We start from the raw sequence: 14,660 nt of genomic DNA, 5'->3' as shown, positions 1-14,660 counted from the left end.
TTCCAACCCAGTAAACGTGCAGGGGGAAAAGGCAGGTTATTTTGGGGAAGATTCCCTAGGAATGCATATGTTTGTAAAAGGAGCATGCAAAAAGGCGTTATGCTACAGAAGATTGCTCTGCAGAAATGGGCGTATTAGATAAGGCAGGATACAATAATTGGTACCTTTGCAGAAATGCAACAATGTGTGTGCATATTAAGAGAAGTGAATCTTTTGTGAGGACTGTGTGTGTGTGTGTATATATATATATACACACCAGACCCAAACCCAGACCCTCTCCACAGATAAATTACAGACACCATCCAGTAACCAAACCATAGTGGCACCTCCGGATGCTGCACCCCCCTGCAATCCCTACACAGATCTGGCTGGCACAGGGCACAAAACCACAGCTCGCCCCTATACACGAAGCCAAGCCAAAGCACAACTAAGTGCAGTACAGCCATCTTCCCAGAAAAACTCTTCACAAATTCAAGAGGTCAAGACACGAAGGCTTTAGCAACTAATCCACACCTAATGACCCACCTAAGTGGTACTCAGAATATCACTCAAGAAATCACTCAAGATATCCCTCAAGTAATTAAGGAACAAAAGAAGAAAAGAACACTAGCCTGGGAACTTCCCCTCTGCCCAGAACTTTTGAGGCAATACACCACACCCCTCTACAGTATTTATAGGAACTCAAACACTGAGATCCCGCTCTGTTCCAGTAACAAGAAGCCGAAAGCACCAGCCTGAAGATGACGAGTGAGACCTCGTCGAAACGTCGCCTAGACACCCCAACTTTTACACGGGAAGACACCCGAGGACACCAAAACCTGCATATATATATATATATATATATATTTGCTTTCGTAGATTTTCACGGGTACAGGAATGCAGGTTTTGGTGTCTTCGGGTGTCTTCCCGTGTAAGAGTTGGGGTGTCTAGGCGACGTTTCGACAACTCTTACACTCTTACAACTCTTACACGGGAAGACACCCGAAGACACCAAAACCTGCATATATATATATATATATATATGGAGGGCTTGCAAACTGGTGCAGGAATGTGGCAGACGGAATTTAAGATGGGGGAGAAATGAGAAACTGAAACGGACAAATTCTTCCCTCCCCAGGAGAGGAATGTGGGAGCATATCGCAAAGCATTGCTCTGCCAGTGTCGATTTTCTAAATGTGCTCGAGAAGAATTCTTTGACATCAAACAGACTTTGTTGGCTGAGTGGGAGGGCACGCTAGGATATGATGACTAATGGGATCTAGATTAAGCTGTCATGTCAGTTTCTCTGGAACGAAAGGAAAGATGCAGAGGTGATAAAGCCCGAAAGTAGTAAAAATCCGTTCCTTTGTAAACGTGAGCTTAAAGTTCACGAAATCACCGCTTGGGAGTTAATGGCATTGCCTTCAAAGTGGCGATAGCGATGTGTTTTGAGTATAATGCCACCTCTGTATCTGTTCTTCTTTGGCACTCTCTCGAAACCCCCTGGCAGGTGTCTGCATTCCAACAACTCACACTTTCTACTTAGGACTCTTAAACGCACATTACTCATGCACTTAGCATTTCATTATCCCACACAGGAGTGTGATTCTCATTCCTTCTCATATATACACACACACACATACAGAGTTGAGCAGCTGGCTAACACGGGCTTGTGTTGCCCCCTGTTCCTGCCAGCTGCCCCCCGACCCGAGGTTGCCGAGGGCAAATAAAAGAAAGCACTTCTTCACGCAGCAGAGAGTTAAACTGTGGAACTCACTGCCACATGAGGCAGTGATGGCTGCTGCCAACCTAGATGGCTTTGTAATGTTGCTGTTGTTGGCATTGCGCTGCCTCTGCAGTCAGAGGTGGCATGGTTTTGAATTCTGGTTGTTGGAAACCACACGCGGGGAGGGTCTTGTTGTTGTGCCCGGATTCTGTTTCATAGAATCATAGAATCATAGAGTTGGAAGAGACCACAAGGGCCATCGAGTCCAACCCCCTGCCAAGCAGGAAACACCATCAGAGCACTCCTGACATATGGTTGTCAAGCCTCTGCTTAAAGACCTCCAAAGTAGGAGACTCCACCACACTCCTTGGCAGCAAATTCCACTGTCCAACAGCTCTTACTGTCAGGAAGTTCTTCCTAATGTTTAGGTGGAATCTTCTTTCTTGTAGTTTGGATCCATTGCTCCGTGTCTGCTTCTCTGGAGCAGCAGAAAACAACCTTTCTCCCTCCTCTATGTGACATCCTTTTATATATTTGAACATGGCTATCATATCACCCCTTAACCTCCTCTTCTCCTGGCTAAACATGCCCAGCTCCCTTAGCCGTTCCTCAGAAGGCATCGTTTCCAGGCCTTTGACCATTTTGGTTGCCCTCCTCTGGACACGTTCCAGTTTGTCAGTGTCCTTCTTGAACTGTGGTGCCCAGAACTGGACACAGTACTCCAGGTGAGGTCTGACCAGAGCAGAATACAGTGGCACTATTTTTCGCTCTATAACACGCACCCGACCATAACACGCACGTAGTTTTTAGAGGAGGAAAATCCGTAGGCATGCCACCCGTAGGCATTCCCTCCATAACACGCACAGACATTTCCCCTTACTTTTTAGGAGGAAAAAAGTGAGTGTTATGGTGCAAAAAATACGGTACTTCCCTTCATCTAGATGCTATACTCCTATTGATGCAGCCCAGAACTGTTTGTGGGTTTCCCACAGGCACCTGACCAGCCATTGTGAGAAGAGTATGCTGGACTCGATGAGCCATTGGCCTGATCCAGTAAGCTCTTCTTTACGTGTTACAGAATGTTTAGGAGTGGTGCATGCTCTGGTTATCTCCCGCTTGGACTACTGCAATGCGCTCTGTGTGGGGCTACCTTTGAAGGCGACCCGGAAACTACAACTAATCCAGAATGTGGCAGCTAGACTGGTGACTGGGAGCAGCCGAGACCACATAACACTGGTCTTGAAGGACCTACATTGGCTCCCAGTACGTTTCCGAGCACAATTCAAAGTGTTGGTGCTGAACTTGAAAGCCCTAAATGGCCTCGGTCCAGTAGACCTGAAAGAGTGTCTCCACCCCCATCGTTCTACCCGGACACTGAGGTCCAGCACCGAGGGCCTTCTGGCGGTTCCCTTATTGCGAGAAGCAAAGCTGCAGGGAACCAGGCAGAGGGCCTTCTCAGTGGTGGCGCCCGCCCTGCGGAACACCCTCCCACCAGATATCAAAGAGAAAAACAACTACCAGACTTTTAGAAGACATCTGAAGGCAGCCCTGGCCAGGGAAGTTTTTGATGTGTGACATTTTAGTGTATTTTTGGTCTTTGTTGGAAGCCGCCCAGAGTGGCTGGGGAAACCCAGTCAGATGGGTGGGGTACAAATAATAAAGTTGTTGTTGTTGTTGTTGTTGTTGTTGTTGCTGCTGCTGTTGTTATGAACATTCAGCCGTGTCTGTCAGCACCTAAGTCAGCGTTAAAGGAGGATGTCAGGAACTGCACCCCTGGCACCTGCGACGGGCCCGACGCCTCAGTTACCGCTCGTGCCAACTTGCCTGCTCTCTCTTACCTATGTTGCCCCCATCTCACTGAACAGCCCTTAAAACAAATGCTAACTATCCCAGAGAATCTCATGGGGGATCTTTGTGTGGGGGATAACCGATAAGTTGGGATTCTTCAAATAAACAGTAACGAATTATTTTTAAAGCAAGGTACAGTCATACCTCGGGTTACAGATGCTTCAGGTTACGTTTTCTCGGGTTACGGACCACCAAAACCCAGAAGTACCGAAACGGGTTACTTCCGGGTTTTGGCGGTTGTGCATGTGCAGAAGCTCTAAATCGCACTTTGCGCATGTGCAGAAGTGCTAAATCGCAACCCGCGTGTGCACAGATGTGCTGCTGTGGGTTGCGAACACTGTGGGTTGCGAACGCTGTGGGTTGCGAACGTGCATCCCGCACGGATCACGTTCGCAACCCAAGCATCCATTGTAGTAAAATACAAGTGGAGAAAACTCAGGTTATTTCAGAATTGATACGCTAGTTTAATTTAATTCGTTTCACAGAGCTTTCGGCTTTTTTGTTTGGTTCCTTTCTGAGGCGGTACTTTCCTTCAGGTACCCACCCCTTTAACAAATCCAGCTCCTGAGGTTACCTTCTGTAATACAGTGGTGCCCCGCAAGACGAATGCCTCGCAAGACGGAAAACCCGCTAGACGAAAGGGTTTTCCGTTTTGGAGGGGCTTCGCAAAACGAATCTCCTATGGGCTTGCTTCGCAAGACGAAAATGTCTTGCGAGTTCCTGCGGGTCCCCCCCCCTTTTTCTAAGCCGCTAAGCCGCTTATCAGCTGATCCTAAGCCGCTAAGCCGCTTAACAGCTGATCCGCTAAGCCGCTTATCAGCTGATCCGCTAAGCCTCTAAGCCGCTTATCAGCTGATCCTAAGCCGCTAAGCCGCTTAACAGCTGATCCGCTAAGCCGCTTATCAGCTGATCCGCTAAGCCGCTAAGCCACTTATCAGCTGATCCGCTAAGCCGCTTATCAGCTGATCCGCTAAGCCGCTAAGCCACTTATCAGCTGATCCGCTAAGCCCGCTAAGCCGCTAATAGCGCTAATCCGCTAAGCCGCTAATGGGCTTGCTCCGCAAGACGAAAAAACCGCAAGACGAAGAGACTCGCGGAACGGATTCTTTTCGTCTTGCGAGGCACCACTGTAGTCTTAAGGGCTCGCCACACAGCCCTTCCTTCACTGGGTCTCTGTGTCCCTCTTCCCTTTTAAAAGCCAGAATCTGGCAGGCTGATAGATTTCGTTGAAATGTCAATGAGATTAGGCAATCAATAGAAGAATAGCATTAAACGGCAGTTGTATCAATATCTGCGTATTCCGTAGCAGAGATCATGCTTATGAAATCTGCGCCTGACCTTTACAGTAATATGTGTGTAGAAAGCAATTTCAGAATTCCAGTGTGCCATGGCGAAAAGGATATTGGATATGCGACTTTGGGCTGAAATTTCTGCTTTGAAAAATTGGAATCTCCTGCTTAGTCTTCCTCACAGGGCTGTTGTGAAGATAAAGCCACTCCCGACATAAGGAGGGGGGTGGGTTGCGGGCTCACGCCCCATCTACAACCTCGCGGGGCTAACTCAGCCCCTCGGGACTTGGGAATCCCGGGGATTATCTCTTACGGCGTCAGCCAATCAGCTGGCGACAGGGGCGGGGTTAGGTCAGGTCATTTAAGGTCGGGGCAGCCCTTGCTCGCCCCTTTCTTTTCCTTCAGCCAGCTGAGGTTTCCCACCCACCCGCCATTTAGGTTTTCATTTGGACTTTGCTATGGGATTCGGCTGGTCGCCGCAAGGGGCCTGGTAGGAGTTTTTCCATTTGGCTAATTGGCTGTATTTTGGAAGCCACTTGGTTTTTTCGCCTACCTCGTAGCAAAACGTCACAACACCTTGGTTTGGTGGTTAGGCATTGGCAGGGGTATTATTATGCAAATGAGTCGGGGGGGGAGGAACGCCATCACCTCCCCCAAACGTTGAAGGGTAGTCCGATAAAGGACTCCGGGGGGCGTCGCCTTGTCCGAAACCTATGGAGGCTAGGGCCTAAAGCGCGCTCCCGAGCGGTAACCCTTTGGGGAGCGCCTAGGGATGTGCATCTCAGGGGCTCCCCCTGTTGGTGCTTAACCCTTCCTGGTTTTATACCAGTTAGTCTGATAGTCCCAATGCCTAAAGCCAATACAGTGGTGCCTCGCAAGACGAAAAGAATCTGTTCTGTGATTCTCTTCGTCTAGCGGTTTTTTCGTCTTGCGAAGCAAGCCCATTGACGGATTAGCGGATTAGCGCTATTAGCGGCTTTCAGCGGCTTATCTGCTGATCGGATCAGCTGATAAGCGGCTTAGCGGCTTAGAAAAAAGGGGGGAGGGAAAAACCCCCGCAGGAACTCGCAAGACATTGTCGTCTTGCGAAGCAAGCCCATAGGAGATTCGTTTTGCGAAGCACCTCCAAAACGGAAAACTCTTTCGTCTAGCGAGTTTTCCGTCTTGCGAGGCATTCGTCTTGCGGGGCACCACTGTACCGCTCATACTTGTAATCAATAAAGTTGTGGCCATTTTTCGCCCATTAGCCTAAATTCTTGTGTCCAGTGTCTTTATTTATTCCAACTGTGGGAGGGGGCGGGAATTGCCCCGCAAGTGAATACTAACTTTCAGGGCTGCTAGTCAAGCAACAAAGGACCTCTCCTAATTTATAGTTTTGGGCTCTGCGTTGAGGTCAAATGCTTTCCGTTTGCTGCCGGCTTTCGGGTGCACCGGGTTTGTAAATTCACTTTTAATCTATTCTGCTAAGCCCTGTGGACAGTTTGGTAAGACATTTTAATGAATTAAAAGCTGGACTAACACGGTATCATTTTTTTTGAGCTGTGGTAACCAGAACTGTATTGAGTTGGAACATTTATTCTGGCCGTAAAACTGTTGCTATTACATTGGCTTCAGAGATACGGCTCTCTAATTTAAACTTGCGCAGAATAAATTTTAGCCGTGGGCCTCTGCCATAGCTATGCCTCTGACACACACATATCATTTCTCTCGTTAATCTTGTCCGCCTTTTATGAAGCTACGTCTCACTGGGACGTTGCATGACATGGGAGATACATAAAATGTCGCGGGGGAAGGCACAGATTGGCAGAGCAACCCAACCCCTTTCCATCACAGCAGCTGAAGCGGAAGACGGATGACATAGTAGCCCCCAGAGGTCAGGAAAGCCAAATGAGATGCTGGCTTGTTAAATGCAAAAAAAGTTAATGACCTCCTTTTAAAAAACCACAAAACCTTACTTGGTTTATTTATCGAAATTGCTGTCACCCTTGTTTTGAATGACGCTCAAGGTTATCTCTGATTTTATATACTGTATCTTCAGAGGGTGTATGTTGTGTTAGGGGCAGGGTAGTACCTCTGGTGGGGACGCACATGTCCTTCTGGGGTCTTTTATTCACCTTTGGCCCCCACCCTGCACTCAGGGTCCTACTGGGACACGGGTGGTGCTGTGGGTTAAACCACAGAGCCTAGGACTTGCCAATCAGAAGGTCGGCGGTTCGAATCCCCACGACGGGGTGAGCTCCCGTTGCTCGGTCCCAGCTCCTGACAACCTAGCAATTCGAAAGCACGAAGTGCAAGTAGATAAATAGGTACCGCTCCGGCAGGAAGGTAAACGGCGTTTCCGTGCGCTGCTCTGGTTCACCAGAAGCGGCATAGTCATGCTGGCCACATGACCCGGAAGCTGTACGCCGGCTCCCTCGGCCAGTAAAGCGAGATGAGCGCCACGACCCCAGAGTCGGCCACGACTGGACCTAATGGTCAGGGGTCCCTTTACCTTTACCTGCACTCAGCTCTCACATGTGGTTCCTAGAAGCTGTCAGCAGGCGACAGCGGCACACACCAGGAAATGGCTTTGACCAGGGGTCCCCAAACTAAGATCCGCAGGCCAGATGAGGCCTGAGGGACTCGTTTATCTGGCCCACGGCGACCCCCACCGTCACCCGCTCTTACCAGCGCTGTGCTGCATGGCTGCCCACTTCTGGGTCAGAGGAGCACCGGAAATAGCTTGTGCACATGTGCAAGCGCTATTTGCGCATGCGCAAGCGTTATTTTGCGCGTGCAAGTGTTATTTGCGGCACACATCCGGGTCGGTGGAGGCCGGTGCACATGCGCACAAGCTATTTCCGGTGCTCCTCCGACCCAGATGTGCACCGGAAATAACCCTTGCGCATGCGCAAATAACGCTTGTGTATGTGCACAAGCTATTTCCAGTGCTCCTCTGACCCGGAAGTGCGCCGTAAATAGTGTGTGTGCGCGCGTATGGGCACGCTCTCCCCCGCCCTCCGGCCCGCCGCGCGATCGGCACTGGAGACACCAGTAAGTTTGCTGGCCCCTGGCTTTGACTGTCTGGCTAAACTAAGTGAGTTAAGATAGGCTTGAGACCAAGAGGGGGAAGATGCAAAGATAGCCTTGAGACCAAGAATGAGTCCAAAGGTCAAAAAGGCGATTTCTGCACGTGCTGTAGAGGGAAGTGAGGGACAGATGTGGCTTGTCTTTTTTAAAAATAAAATAAAATATTTTTTTATTATTTTCCTTATACATACTTTTACAATACAATACAGTGGTGCCCCGCAAGATGAATGCCTCGCAAGACGGAAAACTCGCTAGACGAAAGAGTTTTCTGTTTTGGAGGTGCTTCGCAAAACGAATTTCCTATGGGCTTGCTTCGCAAGACGACAATGTCTTGCGAGTTCCTGCTGGTTTTTTTCCCTTTCCCCCCCTTTTTCTAAGCCGCTAAGCCGCTTATCAGCTGATCCGATCAGCAGATAAGCCGCTAAAAGCCGCTAATAGCGCTAATCCGCTAATCCGCCAATGGGCTTGCTTCACAAGACGAAAAAACCGCTAGACGAAGAGAATCACAGAACGGATCCTTTTTGTCTTGCGAGGCACCACTATACATGAAATCACATAAATACTTTTAGCTCTGCCGAGCTTGCAACTTCCCTCCATCCCTTCAGCAGGTATCCCTTATTTTCTTATGTCGCGGGTTCTACTTTTTAACCTTATATCTGTTGTACATTGTAGGAGCCATTTGAATCCTGCCATTCTTTTTAGAGTTTTACAATTGTCCTTTATATACACCATAAATTTACTCCAACTTTCTCGAAACCTCTGATCGTCCTGATCCCGAATTCTTCCCATCAGTTTGGCTAGCTCCGTGTAACTCATCATTTTCGTCTGCCACTCCGCAGTAGTAGGAATTTCTTGCAATTTCCAGTTTTGGGCAAGCATGTTTCTTGCCGCTGCTGTGGCGTACATAAAGAGTCATTGGTCCGCTTTCTTAATTTCCTTCCCCGTCAAACCCAACCAAAAGGCTTCTGGCTTTTTGGGGAAAGGTGTATTTATATATTTTCTTGAGTTCATTGTAAATTAATTCCCAAAAGTTCTTAACTTTATCACAAGTCCACCACATGTGATAAAAGTCTCCATGGGCAGATGGGGCTTATCAACGTAGGTATCTTATCCAGGAGAAGGAAAACTCTGATCCTAAACCTTCGCTGCCTTGCGGGATATCTCCGAGAGGAGAAAAGGCTTAGGAGTCAACCCTACCAAAATCCAGAGCGGAGTCCCTAAGGCGGTTGGATGGTGCCTTGTACACACCTCCTTCTGTCAACTCTTCCTCTGGTTTCCCTTGGACCACATCAGCAAGGCTGAGATTTTGTCTTGTCGTCTGGGAAGCCCAGGATTTCCACGCACCTTGCCCAGGCTGGCAAGGGGGCAAGCCGTGGTGTTGGGCAAGGTGGTGGGTGAGTGGGGTTGGTGGGTGTTTTGGATCAAGTTAGCCATATTGATTTGTATGCTGTTGGGGGGTTTTTTGGTCATTGTCTTGTTGGGCTGTGTATGTGATAAAGGGGAGCCATACCGGGGTGAAGGTGTCTTCTTCTATTTGTCCCCGTGTCAGTTTATTGGTTAATTTTTCTAGTAGGGCTGTTTCCCATACTATTTGGTACCGTTGGTCCATTTTTACTCCTGACAGGTCTCTCCAGTGTCTGGCTATGATGCTTCTGGCTGCTGAAAGTAGGTGGGTTATGAGTTCTTTATGGTGTAAGCGGGCATTATTGTCTTGGAAGATGTTTAGTAAGGTCAGTTCTGGGGTGATATCTAATACTTATAATAATAATAATAATAAATTTTATTTATATCCCGCCCTCCCCAGCCGAAGCCGGGCTCAGGGCGGCTAACAACAATCAAATAATCAAACAGTCAAATAGTCACACAATCTAAAAATATTTCATTATAAAAATTAATTAAAATCAAATTGATGGCAACCAATTAAGCAAAATTCTATGCAGGTTGCCAGAGGAGGGAGTCAGGCTGCGCCTTGCTTGGTTATTTTATTTATTTCTTGTATGGTTGTTGCCCAGAATAGTTGGATTCTGGGGCACTCCCACCACATGTGGAGGTATGTGCCTGTGGAGGTGCACCCTCTCCAGCATTTTGGTGAAGTTCCTGGGTGTATTAGCACTAGTTTTCTTGGTGTTAGGTATCACCTGTAGGTGAGTTTTAGAGAGAGTTCTTTTCTTTTCGTTGATATGGATTTAAAGGGGGGTTTCGACCACATTTTGGTCCATTGAGTGGGGTTAATTTCATAGCCTATGTCATCCTCCCATTGTTTGGCAACGTGGTGGCAGCACTGTGGCTTTTTTTGGAGGCACAGATGGGCAGAAGGGTTTGCCAGAAAAATAAATAAATCCCAGAGAAGCGAGAATGGAGGATAGGGGGTGTTGTCGTTCCCTGGACACAGACTGAGCTCACCCTTCCTCACGATGGTGAGAGGTTAACATGTTTGTTTGTGCAGAGAGAGAGAGAATGCCATTATTTCTGGATTTGCATATATCAGTATAAACCAGCCCAAGGAGATGAATTTATTTGACCCTATCTACATCAAGCTATATTCTATCTTTATCACCAAACTCCGAATATAATTGCACATTGTATTAATTAACATTAATTTTTAATATATTAGTGGCCATGTGATAATTTTAGCTTATAAATTTTATTGTTTAACGTTTTAACTTGTATATTAAGGTACTTTTATAGCTCTGTTTAGAGTAGGTAAGGTCTTGATAATATAAATGTTTTAAGTTTTTTGTGTCAATCCGGTATATTTTCTTTTAATCGTTGAATGATTCTGTGTACATTGCAGCAGCCTTTGGCTATGTGCAATAAAACTGACCGAGTGGCTGATATCAGTATAAATCAGCCCATGCAGATTTTGTGCAAATATTTGCTCTCTTTTGTCCTTTTTGGATGGTACCTAAACGCCCTTTACTAGCCCCACCAGCCTCTCACATTTCTTCTTTTCTTTTTGCCTCCGCAGTGGGAGCGCCTCTGGTTCTTAATCCTCACCTTCTCTTTCTTCCTGACCCTGATCTGGTTTTACTTCTGGTGGGAAGCGCACAACGACTACAATGAGATCAACTGGTGAGTAGAGAAAGGGAGCGTGTTTTACCTCTTACCTTTACTGGGGGAGGTTGGGAGCGGGACGTGGGCCAAGTGGGGGAAGCAGGCGCCCTGTGTGCAGAAAGTCCCAGCGTCAGTCCCTTCTCCCTCCTGGGGAAAAGCCCGCAAGAGCCGCGCGAAGCTTGTCCATGGAGGCGCAGGTTAACTCTGTGTCCAGGGCAGCTGTCTACCAGCTCCATCTGGTACGCAGGCTAAGACCCTACCTGCCTGCGAGCTGTCTCGCCAGAGTGGTGCATGCTCTAGTTATCTCCCGCTTTGACTACTGCAATGCACTCTACGTGGGGCTACCTTTGAAGGTGACCCGGAAACTGCAATTAATCCAGAATGCGGCAGCTGGACTGGTGACTGGGAGCGGTCCCCAAGACCACATAACACCGGTTCTGAGAGATCTGCATTGGCTCCCAGTATGTTTCCGAGCACAATTCAAAGTGTTGGTGCTGACCTTTAAAGCCCTAAACGGCCTCAGTCCAGTAGACCTGAACGAATGTCTCCACCCCCATCATTCTGCCCGGACACTGAGGTCCAGCTTCGAGGGCCTTCTGGCGGTTCCATCCCTGCGAGAAGTGAGGCTACAGGGAACCAGACAGAGGGCCTTCTCGGTAGTGGCGCCCGCCCTGTGGAACGCCCTCCCATCAGATGTCAAAGAGATAAATAATTACCTGACATTCAGAAGACATCTTAAGGCAGCCCTGTTCAGGGAAGTTTTTAATATGTAACGCTGTACTGTTTTTAACACTGATTGGGAGCCACCCAGAGTGGCTGGGGAAACTTAGCCAGATGGGTGGGGTATAAATAAATTATTATTATTATTATTATTATTATTATTATTATTATTATTATTATTATTATCTTGGGGGCTTTTCCACCTTGCCTCTCCCCCTGCATTCGCTCCATAGGACGCACAGACTTTCCCCCTTAGTTTTTAAGACGGAAAAACTGCATCCCATGGTGCGAAAAATACGGTATTCAGCACAAAAAACAGGGACAATTTGTTGTTGACAAAGGACAGCTGGACATATAAAGGGCCCCATTGCCTTCAGTAGCTGAGGGCCTCATCAAACCTATATCCGGCCCTGGGCATCTTGCATAGGATCTAACATTCTGTGTTGTTTTTTTAATAGCTTGCGTGCCTGCTTCTGCCAAATTCTTTAAGGAAGTTTTCTTAGTGGCTGGCTCTCGATTGTGGAATTTCCTTTCCTGAGCTCTTGCCAGGATCCAGAACTGACTGCTGTAATCCCACTTCAGGGAACCTCTCCCTTCTGGGGCTTTTGCCAATATGACTTTGGTTTACTGTGGGAGACCCTTTTTCTTCCCCAGCCGAGACCCTCGCTGTGTCTTGGCCAGCCCTGGGATGCAAAGAGGGAAGGGCTGCGTTCCATTAATGGGTGTGGCGAGTGCAGAACGGACCACCGTGCAGTACGTGCAAGACATGCGTTGTCAGACGCTTTTAATCATTTTCAAATGTTCGAAACATGTTTTTATTCTTATTTTTCATTGCCCCGTTTTGTCACCGGGGTGCTTTTTGACCTGGGCTTCTTCAGAAGGAAAGAAGGGAGATACATAGAAATAATGAAAACATGTAATAATGGCATTTTTAAACATGTCATGGAAGCTTGAGTTGAGATTCCTTTTATTTCAGGGGGTTGGACTAAATGACCACCGGGTCCCTTCCAACTCTAGGAGTCTATGATTGTATTATTCAAATCAATCAATAAAAATATGTAAAAACTGGAGAATTTGAGAGAGAGATAGCCGCACTGGCAGCATATCTCTTCTTTCTCATATCCAAAAATGCAGGAAAGGCTTTTACACTCACCAGAAGCTTGGCTTTGCCCTTGCCGGTTCTGGAAGGAGCCTTTTAAAAAGTCCCATATGCTCAGAGACTTTGCGCCTGTTCATTGGGGGAGATAGGAAGCCCAGAGCACTTGTTCTTTAAATGTCCCTTTTAGGAAGAGGCACGTAGTGAGACCATTGATCCCCTGCTGGTGAGGCTCGCTGACCTCCCAGAAAAGCAAAAACTTGACCTTTTCCTGTTAGGCAAAGATCAGAAGACGACCCGGATGGTCACCAGATTCTGTGTACAGATCTTTAGGTGCAGACCATCCCCCAACCCAAACTAGTTTGTTAAGAAAATCCCCAAACTTCATGGGTGACTCTGGGTCATCTCTCTGCGGTAGCTTATCTTAAAGTTTAAGTGTCTATATGCTTATCGCATTTATAAATTTTAAATTTATTGTTGTATGTTGTTTTAAATGTTTGTTTCCCTTCTGGGATTGTACCCCCAAGTGTGTTTTATAAGCTGGTCTCCGACCGTAATAAATTATCTATCTATCTATCTATCTATCTATCTATCTATCTATCTATCTATCTACAGTTACAGATAGGTAGCCGTGTTGGTCTGCCATAGTCAAAATAAAAAAATTCCTTCCAGTAGCACCTTAAAGACCAACTAAGTTAGTTCTTGGTATGAGCTTTCGTGTGCATGCACACTTCTTCAGATACACTGAAACAGAAGTTGCCAGATCCTTCTATATAGTGAGAAGGTGGGGAGGGGTATTACTCAGAAGGGTGGTGGGAATGGGAGATTGGCAGATAGCTGAGATGAGCCTGTTGACGACTCTTAACGACTGTAATAGGTCTTACAGGAAAAGGCAAGGGGTGAGAAGGTGAGAAATGGCTAGTCATGTATAATGAGATAAGAATCCAATGTCTTTGTTCAGACCAGGTCTCTCCATGGTTTTAAGTTTGGTAATGAGTTGCAATTCAGCAGCTTCTCTTTCCAGTCTATTTCTGAAATTCCTTTGTAGTAAAACAGCTACTTTGAGATCTTGTATAGAATGTCCTGGGAGATTGAAGTGTTCTCCTACTGGTTTCTGTGTTTTGTGATTCTTGATGTCAGATTTATGTCCGTTTATTCTTTGGCGTAAGGTTTGGCCTGTTTGTCCAATATAGAGAGCTGAAGGACACTATCTATCTATCTATCTATCTATCTATCTATCTATCTATCTATCTATCTAAAAATATGTAATATACTCATATGTTCCCCCCCTGCACAGTGCACCGTTAAACTATGGAACTCCTTGCCACAGGGTGCACTGATGGCCACCAACCTAGATGGCTTTAAAAGAGGATTGTAACTGATCTGTAGAACATACTCTATGACTTGGGGTTGGATGCTTCAGCCCAAGATTCCCGCATTGCAGGGGGGTTGGACTAGATGACCCCTGGGTCCCTTCCAATGCTAGGATTCTGTGAAAACAGGAACATACGTACCATTGTTAACTATGGAAATCCTTTAATAACCAAAACTTTGGAGTATTGCAGTCTCAGCTTCAGGATCTGTCTTTCCAGTGAGCACTCAGGGCTGATTTCCTTCAGAATGGATCAGTTTGATCTTCTTGCAGTCCATGGGACTCTCAAGAGTCTCCTCCAGCACTATAATTCAAAAGCATCCATTCTTTCGTGATCAGCCTTCTTTATGGTCCAGCTCTCACTTCCATACATCACTACTGGGAAAACCATTGCTTTAACTATACGGACCTTTGTTGGCAAGGTGATGTCTCTACTTTTTAAGATGCTGTCTAGGTTTGTCATTGCTTTTCTCCCAAGAAGCAGTGATCATGGAACCCAAGAAAGTA

At 46.9% G+C, this 14,660-nt stretch overlaps 1 protein-coding gene across 3 annotated transcripts in view; it reads left to right on the top strand.

The window, feature by feature from the left end:
- Nucleotides 1-14,660, top strand: part of GDPD5 (glycerophosphodiester phosphodiesterase domain containing 5) — a 168,423-nt gene that overhangs the window by 108,355 nt on the left and 45,408 nt on the right. For all 3 annotated transcript variants that reach the window (XM_083499662.1, XM_083499661.1, XM_083499663.1), the window contains exon 3: nucleotides 10,880-10,983. In XM_083499662.1, the coding sequence (XP_083355788.1) occupies nucleotides 10,880-10,983 (104 nt within the window). The remainder of the gene's footprint in view (nucleotides 1-10,879; nucleotides 10,984-14,660) is intronic.

The sequence above is a fragment of the Podarcis liolepis genome (genome assembly GCF_965112155.1).
Source record: "Podarcis liolepis genome assembly, chromosome: 4".
NCBI classification, from domain to species: Eukaryota; Metazoa; Chordata; class Lepidosauria; order Squamata; family Lacertidae; genus Podarcis; species Podarcis liolepis.
Note: the sequence above shows the minus strand (reverse complement) of the source record. Positions and strands in the feature narration are given on the sequence as shown.